The 25054-nt window shown below is 55.6% G+C and overlaps 1 protein-coding gene across 1 annotated transcript; it reads left to right on the top strand.

The window, feature by feature from the left end:
- Positions 1-2424: 2424 nt before the first annotated feature.
- On the top strand, positions 2425-7051 carry LOC100838949 (aspartyl protease family protein 1). Its single transcript, XM_003578498.4, has 10 exons — positions 2425-3197; positions 3414-3546; positions 4102-4337; positions 4415-4639; positions 4723-4858; positions 4941-5014; positions 5106-5208; positions 5297-5354; positions 6305-6376; positions 6474-7051. The coding sequence occupies exons 1-10, from the start codon at positions 2908-2910 to the stop codon at positions 6737-6739; spliced, it is 1593 nt and encodes a 530-aa protein (XP_003578546.1). The 5' UTR covers positions 2425-2907; the 3' UTR covers positions 6740-7051.
- The last annotated feature ends 18003 nt before the right edge of the window (positions 7052-25054 follow it).

Genomic DNA, 25054 nt, shown 5'->3' with positions numbered 1-25054 from the left:
TTGATACCTCCTAGTTGAGGGCATGCAGATCTGTTTGAGACTGCTGTAACAAAAACAAAAACAATGCAATAGTGGAATAATTAGCCATCAATTGGTGATGTATATGTCCTTACAGCTTATAACACATTTCGTCAAAAACAACCTCATTGCACCCATGTATACATTGACCTGGAGAGTATGGTACCAGAGCAAAAACCAACAAATGCACGTTCATCTTTCGTTTCTTGGTCGGATGGATTCATGTAGAAGTTGATGTGGAAGTGCGTGGAGGCAATAGTCTGGATTGAAGAGGCATCGTGAGGGCGCAGGTGGCGCAGTAGATGGACGAAGGAAGCGCAGAAGTGCAGGTATTTTGGGCATGGATGTGATGGGCGGGGGATGATATAGGAAGCCGGTGACCTCTTGCCTTCCCGTCAGTTCTCCCCACCAGTTTACCTCCCCGTCGGTCGGCGTCTTGAAGAGGCTAGGCAGGGAATCGACGCAGATCACGGGGTAGCGATGCGTCCAACGGGCGGAACGGACACGCATAACTTGGGAGGGCAGGCGGCGGGCAGCGGCACAGGCGTTTCTGCTGTAAATGAGAGGGAATGAAGGCCCGTCGGTTACTTGCGCAGCAACTGGCGAGGGCGGAGGCGGAGCGGCGGCAGAACAACCATCGAGGCGACGCAAGGGATATCTGGCGACTGGCCGGATGAGAAAGACGGGCTGCACCCGGTTGGTCGTTCCAATGATAGTGGGCTGGACGCAAGATAGTGGGCTGCACGTGGTGGGCTATTCGCTGTACGTGATGGACCAATGAATTAGATCATTACCAACGAAAAATTGCAACGGACGGAAATCACCGTGATTTGTAGAGTAAATCGAGTCGATGGATGCATGAACGCTGACGTGGATAGGCTGCATGTAGAGTTTGCTACATTAACTGTATTTAGTGGGCTTCAACTTTATAGAGTTTATAGATTCGCAGGATGTGTACTGCATATGGATCAGGTAGCTCAATTGAGCGATGAAAATCAATTTGCTTTTGGGAATCCCTAGTGCTTGGTTGGTTGAAGTGAAAGAAAAAAAAATTGAGCCTTATTGGACCGAGTTTAGCCAACAGATCAGCGTCAAGATTAGTTTCCTTTTCATGGGTGTAATTTATTACAGTACCAACCGTTGCCATATAGATAGAGGTTTTGTCAAATATCTGTGAACTGGTGTCTAGCTAGATCGTTTGTGTTGACTGATGCCCCGTCGAACGTTATGTCTTTTCCACCATCTGCGGACAAATGTCATGTGATTCGATCTGGGTAGAGTTGGGCTTTGGTGGACGATCACCGTCGGCCGGATTCGGAACCTGGTCGGGTGCAGAGCCCCTGCGCTATTTTTTCCTGCCACGCAAGCTCGCGATCTGGAGACCGCTTTGCTTCGGATCTTTGCTCTTCAATCTGGCTCGCTGTGATTCGATCGGCAAACTAATCCTGCTGAGCGGAGATCGCCTGATTCGGCTGAATCTAAACCATCGCTTTGCCATCGTATCCAAAGACCTTTTCTAGGCAAATTGACAGGATCGCCTGTTAGAAGAAGAGAACATGTGTGGGCGATGGCGACCAGTGATTTTCACACGCGAGCTACCCATAGTTTCTTCTTCATTTTTTTATCTGTTTTTGGCGCAGTTCACGTGTGGTGCTGGCTGTGTCTGCCTTGGGTCTGTCCTTGCGTGTGCGCGGGGGTGTGTTGATTAGGTCTTTCTTCGTTCTTCGGGTGGGTTAAATTCCAGTAGCTAGCCAGTCTCCCGTCTGATCCTGTGCGTCATCCTGACGATGTTCGATGTGGCCCTGATCTGATCTGATCTGATGCCTTGGTGCATTCATGATGTTCTCTGTTACCCGTGCCACACCCACACGAGACGAAATCTGTGACCGCTTGACTTGCCCTTGTATTTTACTCCGTATACGCGGTTCACTCTTAAATTCCTAACCAGTCCACGTTTGGTCTCCGACGCTGTCGTCCGCGTACACTCCGACCCAACGAGCCATGACAGAGTCCAAGTCCAAGTCCAAGGCTACTTTTAATTGGGCAGGGTACCACGGTGTGAACTACAGAGCGGCGTGCGTGAAAAGCGAAGCGCCTGGGCTGCGTGCATCGCGCCGAACGTGTCGAAGCCAGCTTCGAAACGGGCCCCTGCAGCCTTCGCTCCTCGTCTCGTCGCTGTCAACGGAGGAGGACTGCTGGCTGCATAGGATTGAGAATCTCCTTTATTCTTTCTGGCCCGGCTGCACCGTTTATTGCACGCTTAATTATGCCACGAAATTGTGGTACAATCTGATGGGAGAACCAGAAGTAAAAACATGGTCTAAACAATGAGACGACAAAGATGAGAGATTCAACCAGAGTCAGTCGGTCCATGTGAACTCAGGACCCCAATCAGGAGCCCCCAATCACCGTCCCATCCTGATCCTCCTCGCCTCTTCTCTTCTTTCTCGAATCCGCGTCAGACATTTCAACCTGGACATCACTGCCGGCGCCGGTCCGGCGGTCCCCGAGCCCAGTCACTCTCCCTCAAACCCAAAGGGAAAAAAGGCAGCCACGGCACTACGGCAGCGAGCAGCCGGAAGAAGCGTCGGTCCAAGCCGAAGCCGAAGCTTCCAGCTCACTGACGTCTCCCTCTCCACTCCGTCACTGCCCTGCGGGTCCCACCCCCTTCCCGCGGAAACCGAGCGGCCACCTCGCCAGCCTGATCCTTCCTTCTTCCCCCCATTCTTCTCGTTTCCGAATCCAGGGGCAGATATATAGCGACGCCGCAGCCAAAGAACCAAGCATTTCTTTTTCCCTTTCCCTCTGCTCTCCCTCTCTGTAAAGGTGCAGCTTTTCGTTTCGTTTCGCTTTTGGAGGTGGGCTAGCCGCTAGCCTCGCTCAATTGGCATGGGCGCGGCGGTGCGGGCTCTGCCTCTGCTCCTGGCCGTCGTTGCGGCCATGGCGGCGGGGGCGGAGGCGCTGAGCCTGGACGTACACCACCGGTACTCGGCGGCGGTGCGGGGATTGGCGGGCCACCTCCGCGCGCCGCCGCCGGCAGGGACGGCGGAGTACTACGCCGCGCTGGCGGGGCACGACCTCCGCCGCCGGTCGCTCGCCGCCGCTGCCGGAGGAGGAGGTGCTGGGAACCTCGCCTTCGCCGACGGCAACGACACCTACCGCCTCAACGATTTCGGATTGTAAGCGCGCCCCGCTTTCTCTCTCCCTCGCTTAATTACCATCATCATCATCAACTCAACCCATCATCTCTGCGTCGTAATCCGGCGACTGGGAAAGAAGAAGGGGTTAAAGCAAAGCATCGAAAGTTGCTGTGTCCTGTCCTCCGGTTATCGCCTTCTCGCTTTTGTGGGCTAAAAAGAAGGTGGTGGTGGTTGCGTTTGTTGGTTGTGCTGCAGCTTGCATTACGCGGTGGTGGCGCTGGGGACGCCGAACGTGACGTTCCTGGTGGCGCTCGACACCGGCAGCGACCTCTTCTGGGTGCCCTGCGACTGCATCAAGTGCGCCCCGCTCGCCTCGCCCGACTACGGGGTATGTCTCATTTGGCCCTACTACTCTTCTTGGGCTCCTCCATTTTGTTTTGTTTGTTACGATTAGAGCTCGTGTTCGTTGCTCCACCAAGATATTTTTCCGGGGTTAATTACCGATATACAGATAACAACTTGGTTGTTGTAGAAATGACTCGATTGTTTGTTACGATTAGTTAGTTCTTCTGTATCAATTAAAAAGTTGGTGGTCGACATGCTTCTGGAATGGAGCTCCGAGCATATCTCGGAAAAAGGCAAAAAAACATGGAAGCACGGCATGTGCCGTCTGATCCTTGGGAGACCTTTCTAGGAGCATGACAGCTTCAGATGGGACCTAATCAGGCTTAAGAAACACTACTAACCAGGGCCTTTTGGTCCCTCTGGCTCTCTGTGTTCTTGTTAGCAGTTGGAATAAATTCTTGCTGATTGCTCATGGAAATGGAATGTTGATGCATCACAATGCCTTAATACAGCAAATGCTACGTGCCTGCTATTATATCATGTTCTTGCTTAATTTCCAATGCTTAACTCTTTCTCTGTGTACTGCAAATCTGAGCAGGATTTGAAGTTTGACATGTACAGCCCTCGCAAGTCAAGTACTAGCCGAAAGGTGCCATGCAGTAGCAGCTTGTGTGATCCCCAGGCTGACTGCAGTGCTGCAAGTAACAGCTGCCCCTACAGCATCCAATACTTATCGGAGAACACTTCGTCGAAGGGGGTACTGGTTGAGGATGTCCTGTACCTGACTACTGAGTCTGGGCAATCGAAGATTACTCAAGCACCCATAACATTTGGGTATGTCCTTTATGATCTATCATGAGCTTATAAGATACCGCTTGCATTGATATGCTGATTTTTTCGTGAATTGTTAGCTGTGGACAGGTCCAGTCAGGTTCATTTCTAGGCAGCGCTGCTCCAAACGGTCTGCTCGGGCTCGGCATGGACAGTAAATCAGTTCCTAGCTTGCTAGCAAGCAAAGGAATTGCTGCCAATTCCTTCTCTATGTGTTTCGGAGAAGACGGTCATGGTAGAATCAACTTTGGGGACACAGGAAGCTCAGACCAGCTGGAAACTCCATTGAACATTTATAAACAAAAGTATGTTTGCTTTATTTCACTATATTTCAGAAACAATAAATAATTCTGCTTGGACCTCAGGCTGACATACTCGCTTTCTGCAGTCCTTATTACAACATTAGCATCACAGGAGCTATGGTGGGTGGTAAATCTTTTGATACCAAGTTCAGTGCAGTCGTGGACTCTGGTACCTCGTTCACCGCTCTCTCTGATCCAATGTATACCGAAATCACTAGCACCGTAAGCAGATTTATTGTGTTAGAAGTGATTTTACCGTATTTGTATTTTCGCGACGATCTCACATGTCTTCATTATTATTCAGTTCAATGCACAAGTCAAAGAGAGCAGAAAGCATCTTGATGCTTCAATGCCGTTTGAATATTGCTACAGCATAAGGTAAGTTTATCCGGTGACAGGCCTGAATATATTAGATGTTAAGAAACTACTGAATGTCTGTATCTGATTGAGATGCCGCTGCGTTTTCCAGTGCTCAGGGGGCTGTTAATCCCCCAAACATAAGTCTGACGGCCAAAGGTGGGAGCATATTTCCTGTTAATGGCCCAATAATTACCATAACGGATACTTCTTCGGTAAGATGGAATTGATATCATGTAATTTCTTCCAGGCCATATAAGTTAGCTTGCCAATTTATAATCTTGCTACTCTTCAACTTAACAGCGCCCGATTGCCTATTGCTTGGCTATTATGAAGAGTGAAGGCGTTAACTTAATTGGGGGTGAGCTCTCTAAACTGTTACACTCTATAAAGATGCATAATGCTCTGAAAATATAGCAAGATGACTACTCCCTCTAGTGATGTTTGTAGTGTGCAAAAGGGATATCCCTCTAGATCTATATTGTTAATTTGAGTTCTTGAATGGAGTTGGTATCATATATTATAGAGATTTTTTTTGTCCCTCAAATTGTTGAAAAGTACGCAAATGATCTCTCAATTTTTTTTCATATACCTTTTGTCCTCCAACTGTCGAAACTGGACACTAATGGTCTCTCAGCGTGTCTAATGTGGTTGCCATTGCATGGTTTTGTCCCCTGACTTGCCACATTGGCATTAGATTTCTTTTAGTCCCGAGTCGATTTGTTTTCGCCTCAACAACCAAAAAAAGACTCTAGTAGACCCACGCCGGCGGGAGGAAATGTGATACGTCTCATCAGCACCCTCTGTCAGCTGCATAGGGTTTGGGTTCAACCGGATAGTCAACCAAATGCCAACATGGCAAGTCAGGGGCTGAAACCATGGGAGTTGGCACCGAAACCGCTGTAGGCGGGGTGAGGGACCATTCATGCATGGATTCGACAGTTGAAGGATGAAAAGTATATGAAAAAGGGTTAAGGGACTTTTTGCGTACTTTTCAACAAGTTGAAAGACGAAAAATATAATTTTCCTTATATTATAGTTGCAGAGAACCAATGGTTAATGAATGACTGATGATTTTCAGATGTCTTGTTTCATTTTTCAAACTTGCCTTGCTGACCCCTATGACTGGTTTGAGTACTTAATTACGCGAAAACCCCAGCATCATCTATCTTTCTTTATAGCTTTATTATTTCCTAAAAAGGTTGTAGTTGCTGCCTTGACTTGACCTCCTAAATTGCTCTCTAGATTACCTCATTGTTGATAACCAGCCTAATTGTACTTACACTATCTACTTGATCACTTCCGGTGCAGAGAATTTCATGTCTGGGCTGAAGATTGTTTTCGACCGCGAAAGGCTGGTCCTGGGCTGGAAAACATTCAACTGTGAGTACCTTATCCACAAAACGTCTTCGATCTTTGATTCATTATTATTCATCCAGACCAATGCTCTTACACAACTGTTGCTAATTATCATCATCAGGCTACAACTTTGACAACTCAAGCAAGCTTCCAGTAAACCGGAATCCTTCCGCCGATCCTCCAAAGCCTGCCCTCGGACCAAGCAGCTCTAATCCTGAAGCCGCAAAGGGCGCTTCGCCAAACATCACCCAGATTGACGTGCCCCACTCTTCATCCAGCTCGGAGACCCGATTGCATTTGAGCGGAACCTTCTTGTCTGCCACCATTGCCCTGCTCTTCCTGGCGGCCCTTGATCAGCTGCCTGCCATTTACATTACATTGTATTGATTTAAGAGTTTACATATATAATCACACCCTTCATTTCTTTTTTGTAGTTCCCATAGGACTCAGGGTAGAACACAGGATGAGTTGCACAGGTGACAGGTAGCGGGTAGCGGAGGTCATTTTTACTCGATTTTTTGACATGTTGATATGTGTCCGGTAATAATGCATTCCTCCAGGGGTTTGTAACGAGGTGGATGTGCATGTATATGTAGAGAACATTTTTAAAAAAAACTATATGTAGAGAATCTTGGATGTGTTGAGTGAGCCATAGGATATAAATAAAATGAACAATGATAGTGCCCTATATACTTTGTATGTGCTCTCGTCTACTGTTTCCTTCAGCTGCAGAATTGTTCCAATTATACACATTTTTTTTATTTTTTTTTATTAATACAGCTCTGACCTTTAAAAATACTTCTCCGAGAAAAGAAAGGACTCCCGAGAACCAAGCATAGCTTGGATGGTTAGCCAGCGAGGTATGCGGGTAGCCCACCAGAGTTCGATCCTTGGTGGGATGTATAATGCAGGTATGGAAGAGGTATCTGGATATTAATATCAAGGTAGTGTGCTTGTTAAGTAAATGGTCTATGGCAAAATCAGATAAGGAATGAGTACCGTAAGAACCAGTCTATTAGAGGTACTTATTCCTTATCTGATCATTTGTGGTCGGGGTTCTGAAAATAAGAGACATTTTCTATAAGATTTGTACTATGGAGTAAGAAAGTTGGTAAGGAGTAATGGTAAAAGAAGAACATGCCTTTCGGAAGAGATGTGGATTGGTGATACTTTCTTTCAATTTAGATTTCCTAGATTGTATTATATCTTGCTTTCCGTAAGTTCATTACGCTTCCTATTGTAATGGAACATGGATGGGGGTGTTTAAGTTCTATAGGCACTTAATGGGTGAAACCTTAGAAATGTTTGTCGAATGGTTCAGTTATGTTATCAGGTTGCTCTTCATGATAGCCTGACGGATATAGCTGGATTTTAGGTAGTGTTTGGTTTTAGAGCGAGGTGAAAAGTAATGGAACGGTTCTATTTCTATAGGAATGAAATTTAATGGAACGGTTTTACTTTTCTATGTCTTAAAAAACAAACACTTAAATCACTGGTTCCACTTAGAACCAACTCATACCTACATTTTTGAGGAATGGGATGGTTAGGCATACTGGGGAATAATATTCTCTTCCGAAGAACCATATGGTTCCATTCCACTTTTTTATGTTCTAAGAGCTAAACGCAGAAATCATCTCAGCTTTTGGAACCATTCCATTACATTCCACTTCATGATCTCAACCAAATACTACCTAAGAGAGTCTTCTCTCATAAATGTTTGTATTCGTTCCTTATAACTCAGCAAGGAGAACTGAACTCAGCTTGGATGGTTAGCCTAGCCAGATACGCCGGCTGCACACTAGCATTTGACCGCCGAAAATCGCATTCTAATGGCTCACTTGGCCAAAATTAATATATCTATCTATATATTGTCGGGTTGCAATGATCGTATCTCTTATGATTTATTTTAGAAAAAAAACCTCGGCATATGACCGATGGTTAAGGATAGTACCCTTACTAGAGACAATCTAATGGTATAAGGGTTGGAAGGGACCTAACAGGAGCGTGTATTTTTGTGTTTAGATGAAAGTTGACCATTTGTTTCTTCAATGCTCTGTTGCCATTCCATACAACAGATGTGGATTTATAGCTTTGTTATTAGAAATAGAAAGTTACTCCACTATCTATTGGTGTTGATACTCTGTGACTTAGATTGTTTTCTTTTCTTTTTTACTTGAACCCGCACGGCCCGCACCCAAGTGTCTGTATTGCTACTCTCTCTTGCACTCAGCCTTCAGACGTGTCCATCTATCTCAACCAAAGAAGAGCTTTGTTAATTGAAGCATGGTGTAAATAACCAGAGGGTCTTCCACGAGTATGAAAGCACCTAACAGGAGGTTGCTGTGACATGGAAGGAACTTGCCATCTTGTCGTCGCCATACTCATCGAAGATCCAAAGGCATGGCCCTGCCATCAAAGCGTGAGTGAAGGGGCGGGACGATGCCTGGGGCGACGATGCCACCGCCATGTTGATCGACACTTGGGGGGAGCAATGAAGTGCATGGAATTAGGGCGATCGATGGGGAGGAGGAAAGAGAGAGTTATATAGGAGACAAGTACCGTTGGATTGATCATGGATCAGACTTACTACGAATCTCTCGTATCAAACTACCGGAGTGAAGAGTTTCCTATTACGCAATACTAATTGAATCTGCCAACATGGAGTGATACTCCATAACTCACATCTTGCATAGTTGCATGCCTCCTATGATCTACTTTCTCCCTCCGGAAAGTGACTTTGATTTGATTTGATAATTTGCATGTATCTATATACTGAAGCCTTCTAATTCAATACACCCCCTTTTCTTACGAAAAACATAAGGACGGTCCAGATCACTCCGTACCTCTTCATAAAAAAAGGCACGATGGTCATTAAACAATATTTCCTTCTCTCATTCCCGTCTGACTCCGAACAACACTCAGTGTTTTCGATTTTGCCGGAGATTGCACCGTTGGATCGTCACCAAATTTCACGAGGTAATAGTAGAAAACATTCCGCGAATCCCACCGAAGGGATCGTTGAAACATTTCTTGAACCAGCAGGAAATAGGCGAACAAGTCGGATGTTCGTGCTGTCGAGAAATCCAAACACCACTCGGTATTTTGAAGTTTTCTGTAGATTCAATCGTTGGATCGCAATAAAATTTTATATTGTAACAGTAGACACAATTCCGCACAATCCCACCGAAGGGATCGTCGAAAACTTTCTTGAGCCAGCGGAAAACATGCGAACAAGTTGGATGTTCGTTCTGTCCCGTACGGTCACGAGGAATCCAAACAATACTCGGTGTTTTGAAGTTTTCCGGTGATTTCACTGTCGCACCAGTGGCACCCGGGGTGCCATCGCCGCACGACGCGTGGGTCGCATCGCTGGGTTCCCGGAAGGGTCTCACCCCGGGCGGCAACGTGCAGGCTGCCCGACAAGCTACCAGCCCGGCAGGGCTAGCGGGGCTTCGGGGAATAATTCCGCCTGGGCACCTCCCGGGAAGGCAATTGCCGGGAGGAGGCTTTCCCGGGTGCAGGTTTCCACCGTGAGGGCGGGGCCGAGCGAGCAGAGCAGCAGCGCCACGTGGGCGCGCGGCAGGCGCCCGGTGTGCAGTTTCGTCAGGACAAGGAGTGAGACGCACGGCGCATTTAATGAGCCGACAGGAGGGACGTTATCCGTCTAGTCGGGCAAACAGTGGCTGCCCAGGGCTAGTTTTAGGGCTTAGACCCCTAGCCGCGGGGTTGTCACTCATGCATGCATGCCAGCACACCGAGGAGGAGCTGCCCTAAGTCCTTGCTCGCCACTTGTAAACCATGCACTGTGGCACCTGTGGTATCCCCTTGGCTATAAAAGGAGGACCCCCGCCAACGGTCAAAAGGTTCGGTTGTTTCCGGAAAAACAACCCATAGTTCAGCACTAGCCCCGACTAGTAAGCAGCACTTAGCCAAAAAGAGAGCACCCGGGGATTCTTCTCCCGGCAACCTGTAAACACTTGATCTTTAGATAATACAAGCTCGGACAAGCAGGACTTAGGGTTTTACACCTCCGGGTGGCCCGAACCTGGGTAAAAAGCGTGTGCATTCGTGTTCATAACATTCTTACGCTTTGCATTGGCCCCGCCAGCGATCGCCGGAGCGAACCCCGTAGCCCACTGCCGAACCTAAAAGGGGGTGCCCGCGCATCCCCGGTGTCGGAGCCCCGTGCGACGACATCTGGCGCACCAGGTAGGGGGCGCGTGAGGAGAGCTCGCTGGTGACCGCCGGCGGCGACGTCTACACCAGCATCGGCCTCGTCTTTCTCGATGACAGAGCCGGCCACCATGCCCCCCAAGCGGGCTGGTGACTCGAGGATCGACCCGCGTGCGGCCCTAGCGGCGCACACATGGTCACACGACGTGCCACGCGCGTCGCAGGAGCAGGGTGATCCTGAGCCTGCCCGAGCGCAGCCATCACAGCTGCCACCGCCGCCTCCTCGACCGTCGGCTGACAACCGGTCGAGAGGACCGGCGGCTCCCAGCGCCAGAGCCAGCCGCCCGAGAGGCTACAACACCGCCCGCGCCCTACAGCGGGGCGACCCACATGCCGACGAACCGAAGCAGCGGCAGTAGCCGCACGAGGAGCATGGAGCGTCGCGGGCGACACCAACCGGCTCGCGTCCGGCTCAACCGAAGCGTCCGGGGATAGAGCGGAGGGCAGCCGCTCGGGAAACCGGCAGCCTCCCGCGCAAACCCCGGCGGAGGCCATCATCGCCGCGCGAGTCATGGTGCGCTACGAGCCGCCCCAGGGCACGCCGGCGCACGAGGCATGGGGCGCGGAGCTGGATGCGCTCCTCACGCTCGCCGCCCAACAGCCAAAGAGGGAATGCGGCCCGGCAGGCTCCGGCCGCGGACAGAACCCGGGGCGCGGAGACGCGCCCCACGCCTCGTGACAAGGGGAAAACCCTCCCCCGCATGGAGGCCCGGGGGGTGGGGACCCGGAGGGGTCCTCTGACTCGTCACTCACCGTCACGCGAGGTGACGCGCGCGGCATCTTGAATGCCCGCCAGCAGGAGGATCTGTGTCGGTGCCTAGAGCGCCGGCGCCGGCGGGCGCCGGCGCGAGGTAGAGCGCCAACGCCCGCAGGAGCAGGAGGATGCTCCTATGGGCCCCGAGGACGGCTGCACTGCGTTCACGCGCGAGTTGCGGCGGGTGACATGGCCCCGCAAGTTCCAAGCGCTCGCGCTCGGTACGTACGATGGGACCGTGAATCCCAAGGATTTCCTTCTGACCTACACATTGGGGATGCATGCCATCGGCGCCGATGACAAGGTCAGAGCCAACTGGTTCTCGATGGTCCTGAAAAGGATCAGCGAGAACCTAGCTGCTCAATCTGCCTGCTCGGTCCATCGCCACTTGGGCGGACCAGCGCGAGCAGTTTGTGAGCGCATTCCGGGGGGGCTACAGGCGCCCGGGAACCATGGCGGAGCTGCACACCGTGGTGCAGAAGCCGGGAGAGACGTTGCGGAGCTTCGTCAACCGCTTCTCCAACCTCTCCTACTCCATCCCGGAGGCAGAGGCCGCTGCCATCGTCAACACCTTCGCCATCAACGTTCGTGACCCCAAGATGCGCGAGAAGCTGATCACGCATCGGATCCGGAGGGCGCAGGATCTGTACGCCCTGGTGCACAAGTGTGCCATGGCCGAGGAAGGGCGCTTAGCGCCCGAACTTGCAGCTAAAGCTGTCACGAGCCCGGGAGAGAGTTCGCAGAAGAAGAGTTCCCGCAAGCACAGCTGGAAGCAAGTCCTCGCCGCGGAGTCGGGGGCTGCTGCGAGGTTTGCAAAGAAGGCCTCGCCCGGTGGAGGGTCTGGCGGCAAGCAGGGCGACGCTCCCCGCTGCCCCATCCACGCCAACTCTACCCATGACGCGCAGGACTGCCGCATCCTGCTGGGTATCAAGCAGCGGCACGAGCAACGCCACGAGGTGCGCCGAGCAGCCGACGCCTGTTTCAACTGCGGCAACATCGGGCATCTCTCCCAGATTGCCCGAACGACCCAGAGCGGGACCGAAGCCTGCCGGCGGCAACGCGGGCAGGGAGGAAGCCCGGGGGGGCACGGCCAAGCCTGCGTTGGCAGGGAGCGCCCTCCCCGGGGACGGGACAGGGCTCGTGCTGAGGAGTAGCGCGAGTCCGACTGCACTGGCGGCGACGAGTCGGGCTTCCAGGAGCCTCGTGGCGTCGCCTGCATCCATGGGGGAGCTTACGCTCTCCCATCTCATGCCGCGGTGAAGCGCCTCACCCGCGACGGGTGCGCACTATTGCCGCACGCGGAGCCGCAGTAGTCGCTAAGGTGGTCGCACGGTCCGATCACCTTCAGCGCCGAAGATCACCCAGTGCGGCAGCTGGGTTCAGGGGTCATACCCTTCGTGGTCTCACCGATCATCAGCAACATGACGGTGACCAAGGTGCTGGTGGACAACGGAGCGGGGCTGAACCTCCTGTCCGCCAGGTGGGTGGAGAAACTCGAGCTGCCGTTGGAGCAGCTGAAGCACACCGACCCGTTTCGGGGAGTAAACCCCGGGATCATGCGCCCTCTGGGGCGCATCACGTTGCCGGTGACCTTCGGGTCCTGGGAAGCGTTCAGGACCGAGCACATAGTGTTCGACATGGCGCACACCGCATTGCCCTACAACGGGATCCTTGCTCGGCCGGCGCTGATCAAGTTCATGGTGGCAACGCATTGCGCCTACGGCGTGATGAAGATGCCGTCCGTGTACGGCATCCTCTCCATCAGGTGCGACCTCAAGGACACGGCCTGTTGTGTTGGCGAGGTCGTCAGGGCCGCCGCCGCAGCCGATGCCGGTGACAAGGACGTTGCCGGAGATGAAGGCTCGCCGGGTGACGGCCCGGCAACTAAGAAGGCCCGCCTGCCGAGTAGCTTGCCGGGGGAAGCCCAGGCTCGAGCTCGTGCCCCGGCAAGGGCCAGAAGCTCTGGAAGGAGGCCGCTAAAGTGAAGAAGCTGCCATTCCAAGCCGGCAACAAGGAGCGCACCGTCACCGTCGGTGCGAACCTTACTGCCGAATAGGAAAGTGCCCTCATCACTTTCCTCCGGGAGAATGCCGACGTGTTCGCTTGGGAGCCGTCGGACCTTCCCGGAGTCCCTAGGGAGGTGATTGAGCATCGACTCGCGGTGCGCCTGGACGCCCGCCCCGTCAAGCAGAAGATCCGCCGGCAAGCGCAGGAGCGCAAGGATTTCATCAAGCAAGAGGTGGACAATCTCAAGGCTGCAGGGGCTATCAGGGAAGTTCTGTACCCCACTTGGTTAGCTAACCCTGTAGTGGTGCCCAAGGCGGGGAATAAGCTTCGCATGTGTGTGGATTTTACTGATCTTAACCGTGCATGTCCCAAGGATCCTTTCCCTGTACCCCGTATCGATCAAATAGTTGATTCCACTGCTGGTTGCGACTTGCTGAGCTTTCTAGATGCTTTTTCCAGCTATCATCAAATTAAGATGACGGTCGAAGACGAGGAGAAAACAGCGTTCATCACCCCGGTTGGCTGCTACTGTACACGTGCATGCCTTTCGGGCTGAAGAACGCGGGCTCAATATTCCAGCGCGCGCTGCGCGAGTGTTTGGGACCCGAGCTAGGCCGCAACGGGGAGGCCTACATGGACGATATCGTCATCAAGTCGAAGCGCGGGGACTCGCTGATTGATGACCTGCGAGAAACATTTGATAACCTCCGCAGGATCAAACTCAAACTGAACCCTGAGAAGTGCACCTTTGGTGTAGGCTCGGGCCAGCTTCTTGGTTTCTTGGTTTCGCACAGGGGGATACAAGCCAACCCACAGAAGATAAAAGGTATCGAGAAGATGGAGGCTCCCCGCAAGGTGAAGGATGTCCAGCGCCTCAACGGCTTTCTTCAAGGTGATGAAGAAGAAGGGCCCAATAGAGTGGACCCCCGAGGCCGAGGCAGCGTTCCAGGATCTCAAGCAGTACCTGAAGTCGCCGCCCGTCCTCGTCGCCCCCAAGCCGGGCGAGCCGCTGCTACTCTACCTAGCAGCGACTGACCAGGTGGTCAGCTCGGTGCTGGTTGCCGAGAGGGAGGAAGAGGTTCCGGGGACTGAAGCTGTGGGGCAGGGGGCTGAACGGCCCCCGGCAACCGCCTTGGACCCAGGGACCACCCCCGAGCCGGCAGTGTCGGCACCGCGCAAGCGACTCGTGCAGCACCCGGTGTACTCGTCAGCACGGTGCTGCGCGATGCCCGTATGAGGTACCCGCAGGTGCAGAAGCTCCTCCTGGGGATTCTGCTCGCGTCCCGTAAGCTGCGCCACTACTTTCAGGCGCACCGCGTCACGGTGATGTCGGGGTTCTGCCTCGAGCGAGCCCTCACCAACCTTAAAGCCACCGGGAGGGTGGCCGAGTGGAGGATGGAGCTGTCGGAGTTCGATCTGCACTTCACCAACTCCAAGAGCATCAAGCATGCGGCCCTGGCAGACTTCGTCGCGGAGTGGACGTCGACGGGTGTAGAACAGGACGAGCCGGAGACCAGCCTGCCTGCCCAGCAGGCTGGACGAGGGCCACTGGATCCTGTACTTCGACGGCGCGTTCGGCCTCCAGGGAGCTGGTGCCGGGGTCGTCATCGAGTCACCGACGGGAGATCAGTTGAGGTTTGCTATCCAACTTGATTTCCCGAACTCCACTAACAACACGGCAGAGTACGAGGGTTTGCTCGCCGGGTTGCGGGCAGCAATAGCCCTGGACATCAAGCGCCTGGTCGTTCGCGGGGACTCCCAGCTCGTGATCAACCAGGTTAACAAGGACTACGACTGCCCACAGATGGCACCATACGTGGAGGAAGTCCGCAGGCTAGAACGCAAGTTCAAGGGTTTGCGATTCGAACACGTCAAGCGGAAGGACAACTTCGGGATTGACGAGCTGTCCAAGATGGCAGCAGAACACCGGAAGCCTCCGGCGGGGGTGTTCTGGCACAGGCAAGCTGCGCCCTCAGTCGCCCCCAAGCCGGCTGCTGGGGAAGCCCCTCCGGCAACCGAAGGAAACCCCGCAACAACAGGGGTCCATGCCGCTGACGTAGCGGCATGCGTTGGCAGGGACACCCCTGTCTAGGCGGTGGAAATCGCCCGTTACCTGAAGGGAGAGGCTCTCCCGGAAGACGACGTCGCCGCGGAGCGAGTGGCCCGGCAAGCCAAAATGTACGCCGTGGTGGACGGGAACTTCTACCGCAGGCGTGCAAATGGAGTCAAGCTCCTCTGCGTGCCCCAAGATGAAGGGCGCGCACTGTTGGAGGAGATATATCGAGGCACATGCTCCCACCATGTGGCCTCCCGGGCGCTGGCCGGCAAGGCGTTTCGACACGGTTTCTACTGGCCCACGGCCCTGGCCGACGCGGAGCAGCTGGTGAAGACGCGTGAGGCGTGCCAGTTCCACGCAAAGAAGAACAACCAGCCGGCGCAGGCCCTGCAGGTCATCCCGTCCTCGTGGCCATTCGCGGTCTGGGGGCTGGACATCGTCGGCAAGCTGCCGAGAGCGGTGGGCGGCTACGAGTACTTGCTCGTGGCCATCGACAAATTCTCCAAGTGGGTGGAAGTGGAACCTGTGCGGAAGGTGACCGCCCAGGCGGCCATCAAGTTCTTCAAGAGCATTGTGTGCCGGTTTGGTGTGCCTAATGGCATCATCATCGACAACGGCACGCAATTCACGAGCGCGGTGTTCCAGGCCTACTGCGAGGGCATGGGCACCAAGATACACTTCGCGTCCGTTGCTCACCAAGGAGGAACGGGCAGGCGGAGCGAGCCAACGGGGAAGTGCTGCGGGGGCTCAAGACGAGAACCTTTGACAAGTTCAAAGGCCACGGGAAACAGTGGGTCGAAGAACTCCAGCCCGTGCTGTGGTCAATCAGGACCACACCTAGTCGGGCAACGGGCGAAACTCCTTTCGACCTTGTCTACGGGGCAGAAGCGGTACTGCCCCTCGAGCTCAAGCACGGATCTCCCCGAGTACGCGCGTACGGCAACTCCAGCCAACACGAGCAAAGGGTTGACGATCTGAACTTCATCAAAGAGCTTCGATGCCGGGCTGCTGTGCGAGCTGCGCGCTACCAGCAGGACTCCGTCGTTATCACGACAGGCGAGTCCGTCCCGGGGGCTCAAGAACGGAGACCTTGTCCTGCGTCGGATACAAGGAACGAAGGCCGGGAACAAGTTGACTCCGAAATGGGAGGGGCCTTTGCGGGTAGTGCAGGTGACCAGGCCGGGGGTTGTCCGGCTGGAAATCGAAGAAGGCTTGCCGGTGCAAAATAGCTGGAATATTGAGCACTTGCGCAAGTTCTACCCGTGAAGCGGCGGAGTCCGACCCTCAGGTGATGCCGCCGATGCATACCTCTTGAACTAGTGTAGCCGGACAGCCCCCATGTGTAAAACACTAGTTACTGTGAATAAAGATTGGTGCTTTTTCTCGAATTTTAAGTTTGCCTCATTTATTTGCATATTCCTTTTACTTCTGTCTCCTGCTTTAGGTGCACAGAAGTCTCTTTCCATACTTGGTTGTGAGCAGGGGGCTGCCGGAGCCTCAAAAACGTTAACCCGTGGCCGGATCACTCCGGCACAGGGGATGCAGTTGCCAGGCTTCCCGCAACGTGCATCACGCAGTCACTGCGTCTGGGAAATAAAAGTGCTCACATCCAAGTTTGGCATCGATTCTTCTGTGCCCGGGGGCTGGGAGGCAGGAGAGTTATCCATACTGCTTTGTGTTTTCGTGAATTTCGAAAAAAAATTGCAGCATCTCGGGCTTGGTAAGAATCTAATGTGCAGGGTAAAGGTGGAATCTTGCGCACTGTAATGCTCGTGGACCGCCCATGGGTCGCGGCGTGTAGCAGCGCCTTGTGGTGCGGAGCGACCGCATCACGAGAGACTCGCCGCACTTCGAGGCCCCCGATTCAGGAGGAAGCCGCCACGTGTGCCACAGCAACTTGGCAGGCAGAGTGGCGAAGGCCGTACCGCACTCCAAGGGGCGGTCCGCCACGTATGCTGCGTTGACCCGGCGCGCGTGGTGGCAAGCCCCTCCCTCGCGCCTATAAAAGGAGCGCCCTGGCTGTGGAACAACTCAGAGTACATCCAAGAGGCTGCGAAGGCGGACGGTGCCGCAGAGGCGCGATGGGGGTGCATGCCATCAGCGCCCAGCGTCGACGGGTGCACCACCATCGTGCCCTTGCCGCATCCCTCCACCGAGCCCACTCTGAGGGGTGCCGCAGAGACACGGTGGGGGTGCATCCCCCCCGCACTCGGCGTTGGCGGGTGCACTGCCGCCGTGTCCTTGCCCCACCTCCTCTAGCGAGCGGCTCCGAGGCGAGGGTTGCCGCGGAGGCACTGTGGTGGTGCATTCCATCAGCGCTCTGCACTGATGGGTGCACTACCGCAGTGGCCCTGCCGCATCCCTCCAGAGGGTATCTCTGCAAGGAGCGAGGGTTGCCGCGGAGACACTATGGTGGTGCATGCCATTAGCGCTCAGCGCCGACGGGTGCACTGCCGTACCCCTCCAGAGGGCGCCTCCAGAGGCGAGGGTCGTCGCGAGGACGCTGTGATGGCGTCGGTGCCGGCTTTCGCCGTTCGCTCCGGCCCCCACAGCGTCCCTCAGGTAGACTTTTCCCAAGCAGCGAGGGCTGCTGCAGGGACGCCGTGATGTCTTCGCCACCCGCGTCTGCCGGTGGTGGCGAGGATGTCATGGCGTCCCTACTGCACCCCTCGGAGCAGGTTCCACCGAAAGCAAGGGCTCTTCCAAAGGCGAGGGTTGCGGCGGAGACGCGGCGGTAGCATCATCATCGGCGTTGTCACCGGCGGCGATCCTGCCGCGGCATTCCTGCCGCATCCCTCAAACAGGCTCTCTCAAGGGCGGCGCACCAGGCGCATACCTCCGGCAAGCTTACCGAAGACAATACCAAACGAAAAGCTAAGTGCTTGAACCTGAACGATAGACTATCTGAGAACTAAACGTAACTGAACGCTGCCTCGCCAAGTGTGGCCCCGAAACCTGCGTGTGGCCGGGGTGTTAGAAGGACGCTTGCGGGGGGAGTGCGCTCCCCGTGCGGCTTCCGGGTCCGTCCCTGGAGGGCATGGCTTTGAGTAGTTACCCCGCAAGTGGAGTGGCTCGCCGCTGCTGCTTGATCCCAGGTCGGCACTGCAGGTCCGTCCCGGGTCCCTGGTCCGGTCAAGAGTGAGGCACGCGAGTCCCCGGCAACACAAAGCACAACACAGAAGGGCGAAGGGATCCACCTCACGAGGCAGCCTCGGGAACAAGGAACAAGGGTTAAACAGAACTAAAGAGCTGGATTAACAAAGTAGCAAACGATTACATGAACTAATGAAACGGTAATTGTTCAAACGGGGCCAAGCGCCATGCTTGCAGGAATGAAAACAAAAGAAGGTAAACAAGGAAACGGCAAGGGCCGGCAAGTGGTTGTGGCGGCTAGTTGCCGGCATCCTCCGCCGGGGGCTCCGAGGACGGCTTGGGGTCCGGCTTCCGCTACATCCGCTCGACGACCTTGTCGACGAACCCTTTCACCGCCTGGGTGTGGGTAGGTTCGTCCTCGCTGTCCGACCAGGCGTCCAGCAACGTCTCGAAGGGGAACTCCGGGTCCCGGAGGTGCACCATCGGAAGGATCGTCCCGGCAACCTCCCGGGCGTAGTTGGCAACCTCGTCAGCGCCGAACTTGGCGATCCAGACGTCGAGCACCCCGAACTTCCCCACCAAGTCGGAGAAGAATGGGATCAGCGTGGAGTCGTCCGTGCCGTCCACCTCCGCAGCCTGCAGCTCGAACCGAGGCAGTAGGTCGCGCAGCGCCTGGGCGATCTTGAGCGGATTCTCGGTCTCCAGCTGCCATTGCCCGATCAACGTGCCGTGGTGGAGCCGGGCGTCGTGCGTAGCCTTCTTGGCCTTCCGGAGGAGGCTCGCCAGAGACGCGAGCTCCGCGGCCTGGGCCGCGTTGTCCTCGCCGGCCTTGGCGAGCTCCTCCCGGACAGTGGCCAGCTCGGTCTCGAGCCGGGCCGCTTTGTCCTTGGCGGCGTTGAGCTCAATCTCATGCCGGGCTGCCGCGCCCACCGCGCTTTCGGTGGCCTTGATCTGCACCTCCAGCTTGATGCGCAGGCCTTGGATCTCGCCGAGATAGTTGGCGATCAGATCGCTCTTCTCGTCGATCCGAGCCTGGGCTGCAACGAGCACCTCAGCGTGCTCCTTCTTGGTTTCCGCCTTGGCCGCCACCAGCAAGTCCAGAGCTCCCTGGAGCTCAGTGCACTGAGCCTCCAGTCGCCAGTAGAGCTCCTCTTCGGGGACGACCTGTGTATCGGCATCCTCCAAGGCTTCCCGGGCAAGGCGTGCCTCCTCCCTTGCGAGGGGCGCCTCCTCCCGTAGCCGGGAGAGCTCCTGCCGCTCCTTCTCCACGGCCAGCCGCAGCTCACCAAGCTGGCACTTGGCGATCGCGTGTTGCTCCCTCACCTCGTTGAAGGAGGTGATGAAGGCAAGCTGCTGGTCCTTGACAGCGTCAAGGAACCGGTGCCCCCGGTCGAAGACACTCGGATCCCAGGTGATGGGATTCCAAACCACCCCGGCAAGGGTGTCGAGGTCGGTGTCGAAAATAGCGGCCGACGACGACGAAGCCCCCGCCGCCACCGTATAGCTGGGCGGGGGGTCGTCCGCTTGCGGCGGAGCATCCTGTTGCTCCCCCTCCGCAACCTCTCCCTCACCCACGCCCGGGGACTGCGGGGGCTGGTGAGGTTGCCGCGCCCCTGACAGGGGCCGCCCCCTGCTGGGCAGCAGAAGAATCCGCGCCGGCAGCGTCTGCGGCTACTGGTGCGTCGCCGGACACCGTCCCGAGGGCGGCAATGGTCGCCGCGGCCGCTGCGGCCGGCGCAGCAGGGCTTGGCGTGGGGACTGCCTCTGGATCCTCAGTCGTCACCGTAGCCTCGACGTCGGGGTCGAGGTCAACCACCGTAGCGCCCGCTTCCGGTGCGGGCGCGCTTGGGCCTACAACAACGAGAAGTATGAGAAGTGGGAAGCTAAATAAGTTGCCCGGAGACAGACGCGGGGGCTCTGGATGATTACCGTGCAGGGCCGTTGGGCTTGCTGGGGGAGTCCCCCCCTCCTCCTCCATCCCGGCAGGAGTCTCCGGGAGGCTTGCCGCGGGCGGAGCGTTGCCTGCGGAAAAAGGAGGTACAGTTGCAGGATTAACTGACAAATGAAAATGCAGGTAAGAAAGTAGGAAGGAGCTGTACCTGTTGCCGGCGCCACCTCCGTTGGGGCTGGGTCGCCGGCAGGTGCAGGGGCGACGCCGCTGGCCCCTGTGCCGACCGGCGTCTGCGCGCACCTTCTTGCTCGGTGCGGCAGGCGGGGAATCGACCCTCCCCCTCGTGCCGGCGCTTGCCGATGAATCGGCCTTTGGGGGGTTGCGCCGGAGTGCGAAGCCCCAGAAGACCCCCCGAGCGGGCGGAGCCGTGGGTGCCCGTGGGGGTGCCGCGGCTCGGGACACCGCGGGAACCGTCGAAAGGGCCGCCGCGGCGTCGGGGGCCATCGCTGGAGGGGCTGCCACCGCGGCTCCGGCAGCAGCTGCTGAGGGAGCCGCCGCCGGTCGCTTCCGGGGTGGTCACCACCGTGGCTCCGGCAACCACTATGGGGGCGACCGCCGCTGAGGTGCCGGCGGACACCCCCAAGGCGGCCGCCGTCGCGGAGCTTGTACCCGCCGCAGCCACCGTGGAGGTAGCCGTGGCCGCTGCGTGCGCCCTTGATCTGCGGACGACCAGGGGCGCGTCGTTGCTGTCCTCCTCTTCGTCGTCCACGGGGACGACTACCCGGGACGCGGCAGACTGGCCCCCCTCGTCGTCTGAGGACGGAAGGGAGGGCCAGCTGACTTCCGACTCGCCCCCGCTCTCTTCAAGCACCTGCTTCCAGTGAGGTGCAGGCGGAGGAGCGCGCGGGGTCTTAGTGGGGGAATCGTCCATCAGCCCCCACTCGTTGCAGAGCGGGAAGGAGGCGACGATGTCGTTCAGCCCCGGAACGCCGGCGTGGAGGGAGATAACCCCCGGCGGGAACCCCGTGGTAGGGACGTCCTCGCCGGAGATCCCCTTCACCCACACCTAGAGAGATTACCGGTCCACGCCCTCGCGGTGGAGGCGTGTCCCGTCTCCGGACGCCGTGTACATCCACGCGGGGCGGGAGCGCAGTTGGAGCAGCGCGACTCGCCAGCTGATGAAAGTTCGTGCCACATCAACGTCGGTGAGCCCCGCTAGCCGCAAGGCCTTGATCTTCTCCATGATGGGGAGGAGATCGGTAGAAGGCGAGCGTGGCCCTCATTGCCCGCTTCTTCTGGTCTTTGTCCGCCAGCGGTCGCTCTTGCTGGCCGCCGGTTTCTTTGGGGTCTTCCCTTCCTTTCCCTTCCTGGTGGTGGGGGGCGCCATGGGGAGCGAGGGCGGAAGCTAGCAAGGCTCCTCGGCGCAAGAAGCGAAAAGTTGGAGGAAGAAGGCTGGGGGGCTAAGTGTTTCTCCCTCAGCGCAGCAGTAAAAGCTTTATAACACTCCGCCGTTCGGTAACGGCCGGCTCCGCCCCCTACGGGCGCGTTGGGATAATTACTAATCAGAGGGATAATGCGAAGAGTGGCCTTAACTTCTCTGTTTAAGGGGGAGGTTACGGCGGAAATCTCGCACCCACTACTCCGTCCGTAACGACGGGGTACTTGGGACTGCGAAGAGATGCGGGCCCGAGGCGAGTTGGGACCCACGTGTCGGTTGGGGCGTAGCCTGGCAACCGACCAGGGAAGGGTTCGCCCGGGAACAGGTGTTGCCGGCCCACGCCCGGGGGCTACTGTCGCACTAGTGGCACCCGGGGTGCCACCGGCGCACGACGCGTGGGTCGCATCGCTGGGTTCCCGGAAGGGTCTCTGTCGCACCAGTGGCACCCGGGGTGCCACCGTTGCGCGACGCGTGGGTCGCATCGCTGGGTTCCCTGGAGGGTCTCGCCCCGGGCGGCAGCGAACAGGCTGCCGGCGAGCCACTAGCCCGGAAGGGCTAACGGGGCTTCGGGGAATATTCCCGTCTGGGCACCTCCCGGGAAGTCACTTGCCGAAAGGAGAGGTTCCCGGGCGTAGGCTCCCGCCGTAAGGGCGGGGCTGAGCAAGCAGAGCAGCGGCGCCACGTGAGCGTGCGCCAGACGCCCTAGTATGCAGACTTGCCAGAGCAAGGAGTGAAGCGCACGACACATTAAATGAGCCGACAGGAGGGGAGTTACCCGTCTAGTCAGGCAAACAGTGGCTGTCCAATCCTACTTGCTAGGCTCTAGACCCCTAACAACGGAGTTGGCATTCATGCATGCATACCAGCGCAACGAGGAGGAGTTGCCCTAGCTCCTTGCTCGCCACTTGTAAACCATGCATCGTGGCACCTGTGGTATCCCCTTGGCTATAAAAGGAGGACCCCTGCCCACGGTCAAAGGTTCGGTTCCAGTTCAGTCTAGGGTTGATTTCAGTGGTAGCCCAAAGTAGAGAAAAAGCACTTAGCCAAAAAGAGATCGCCCCGGGGCTTTCCCCGGCAACCCTGTAAACAGCTGATTACTCGGTAATATAAGCTCAGACAAGCAGGACGTAGGGTTTTACACCGCAAGGTGGCCCGAACCTGGGTAAAAAGCGTGTGCATGTGCCCGTGAGTAGTGTCTTGGGTGCAGTTTTGCGCTTTGCATTGGTCCCGCCGGCAATCGCCGGAGCGATCCCCGTAGCCCACTGCCGAACCTAAAAAGGGGTGCCGGCGCACCCTCGGTGTCGGAGCCCCGTGCGACGACAGTCTCACCCTGGGCGGCAACGTGCAGGCTGCCTGGCAAGCTACCAGCCCGGCAGGGCTAGCGGGGCTTCAGGGAATAATCCCGCCTAGGCACCTCCCGGGAAGGCACTTGCCGGGAGGAGGCGTTCCCGGGCACAGGTTTCCGCCGTGAGGGCGGGGCCGAGCGAGCAGAGCAGCAGCGCCACGTGGGCGCGCGGCAGGCGCCCAGTGTGCAATTTCGTCAGGACAAGGAGTAGGCGCACGACGCATTTAATGAGCCGACAGGAGGGGCGTTACCCATCTAGTCGGGCAAACAGTGGCTGCCCAGGGTTAGTTTTTAGGCCTTAGACCCCTAGCCGCGGGGTTGGCACTCATGCATGCATGCCAGCACACCGAGGAGAAGCTGACCTAGCTCCTTGCTCGCCACTTGTAAACCATGCACTGTGGCACCTGTGGTATCCCCTTGGCTATAAAAGGAGGACCCCCGCCAACGGTCAAAGGGTTCGGTTGTTTCCGGAAAAACAACCCATAGTTCAGCACTAGCCCAGAGTAGTAAGCAACACTTAGCCAAAAAGAGAGCACCCGGGGATTCTTCCCCCGGCAACCTGTAAACACTTGATCTTTAGATAATACAAGCTCGGACAAGCAGGACGTAGGGTTTTGCACCTCCGGGTGGCCTGAACCTAGGTAAAAAGCATGTGCACTCATGTTCATTGCATTCTTACGCTTTGCATTGGCCCCGCTGGCGATTGCCGGGGCGATCCCCGTAGCCCACTGCCGAACCTAAAAGGGGGTGCCCACGCATCCCTGGCGTCGGAGCCCTGTGCGACGACATTCACCGTTGGATCGCGATGAAATTTTACATTGTGATAGTAGAAAAAATTCTGCACAATCCCACCAAAGGGATCGTCGAAACAATGCTTGAATCAGCGGGAAACCTGCAAACATTTCGGACACTCGTGCTGTCACGCACGGCCGCGAGAAATCTGAACAACACTGGGTATTTTGGAATTTGCCGGAGATTTCACTGTTGGATCGCGATGAAATTTCATAGCATCGTAGTAGACACAATTCTGCACAATCTCAGTGGAGTGATCTCCGAAACAATTCTTGAGGCGATAGATACCTTGCAAGAGAGAAAAATGGCAGGAGGAAGAAAATAGTAGGCGACAAAAGAACCAGTGCAAGAAGAAGAAAAATCGTGAAAAGACCGTCATACCCTTCCGAGTTTGGAGAGGGAGGTTGTATTGAATTAGACCACTATACTTAAACACGTCTAAATACTATGAATTTAGACAAACTCGAAGGCCGGAGTTCTTCTCCCTAACTCTCTGCCTCTTCTCTTCCTTCTCCACTTCCAACGCTAGTTCTTCTTCTTTCTCTTCCAGTCATTAATTGCAAGCCCCCGTTTTTTGATGCCTACCTCCTAGTTTCTCCTGGTGTCTTTGCAATTTTCCTAGAATAAATCTTTTGTCGCCAATGGATAGATAGGCTCATCACACAAACGAAATTTCTATGCATTTGAGTTTGTCTCTAGTCAAATTCTGTCAACTTTGACCGAATTTGTAGAAAAACATTAATTATATACAACATCAAACTAGCATCACAAAACTTAAAAAAAAAACTAGCATCATTATGACTAACTTCAATATTTTCATATTATATTTATTTGGTGGTGTTATATATATTGATTTTTTTTTTTTACAAACTCGTTCAAATTTGTCAAAAAATTATGTAAAACAATTTCATATGTATATACATAATTATAAGTTCAAAATCAGAGGCTCCGGAGATTCGGGCCTTGTTTAAATTTTTTTTTAGCGATTCGGGCCTTGTTTAATGCACAGGTGACAAGTGACAAGTGACAGGTACGCGGGCCTGATGTGAAAGGGTAGACTTTGTTTTGTTGCATCGAAAACACTGCAAGGCCC

Source organism: Brachypodium distachyon, chromosome 4 (assembly GCF_000005505.3).
Source record: "Brachypodium distachyon strain Bd21 chromosome 4, Brachypodium_distachyon_v3.0, whole genome shotgun sequence".
Lineage (NCBI taxonomy): Eukaryota > Viridiplantae > Streptophyta > Magnoliopsida > Poales > Poaceae > Brachypodium > Brachypodium distachyon.
This window is presented reverse-complemented; position numbering and strand designations above follow the sequence as displayed.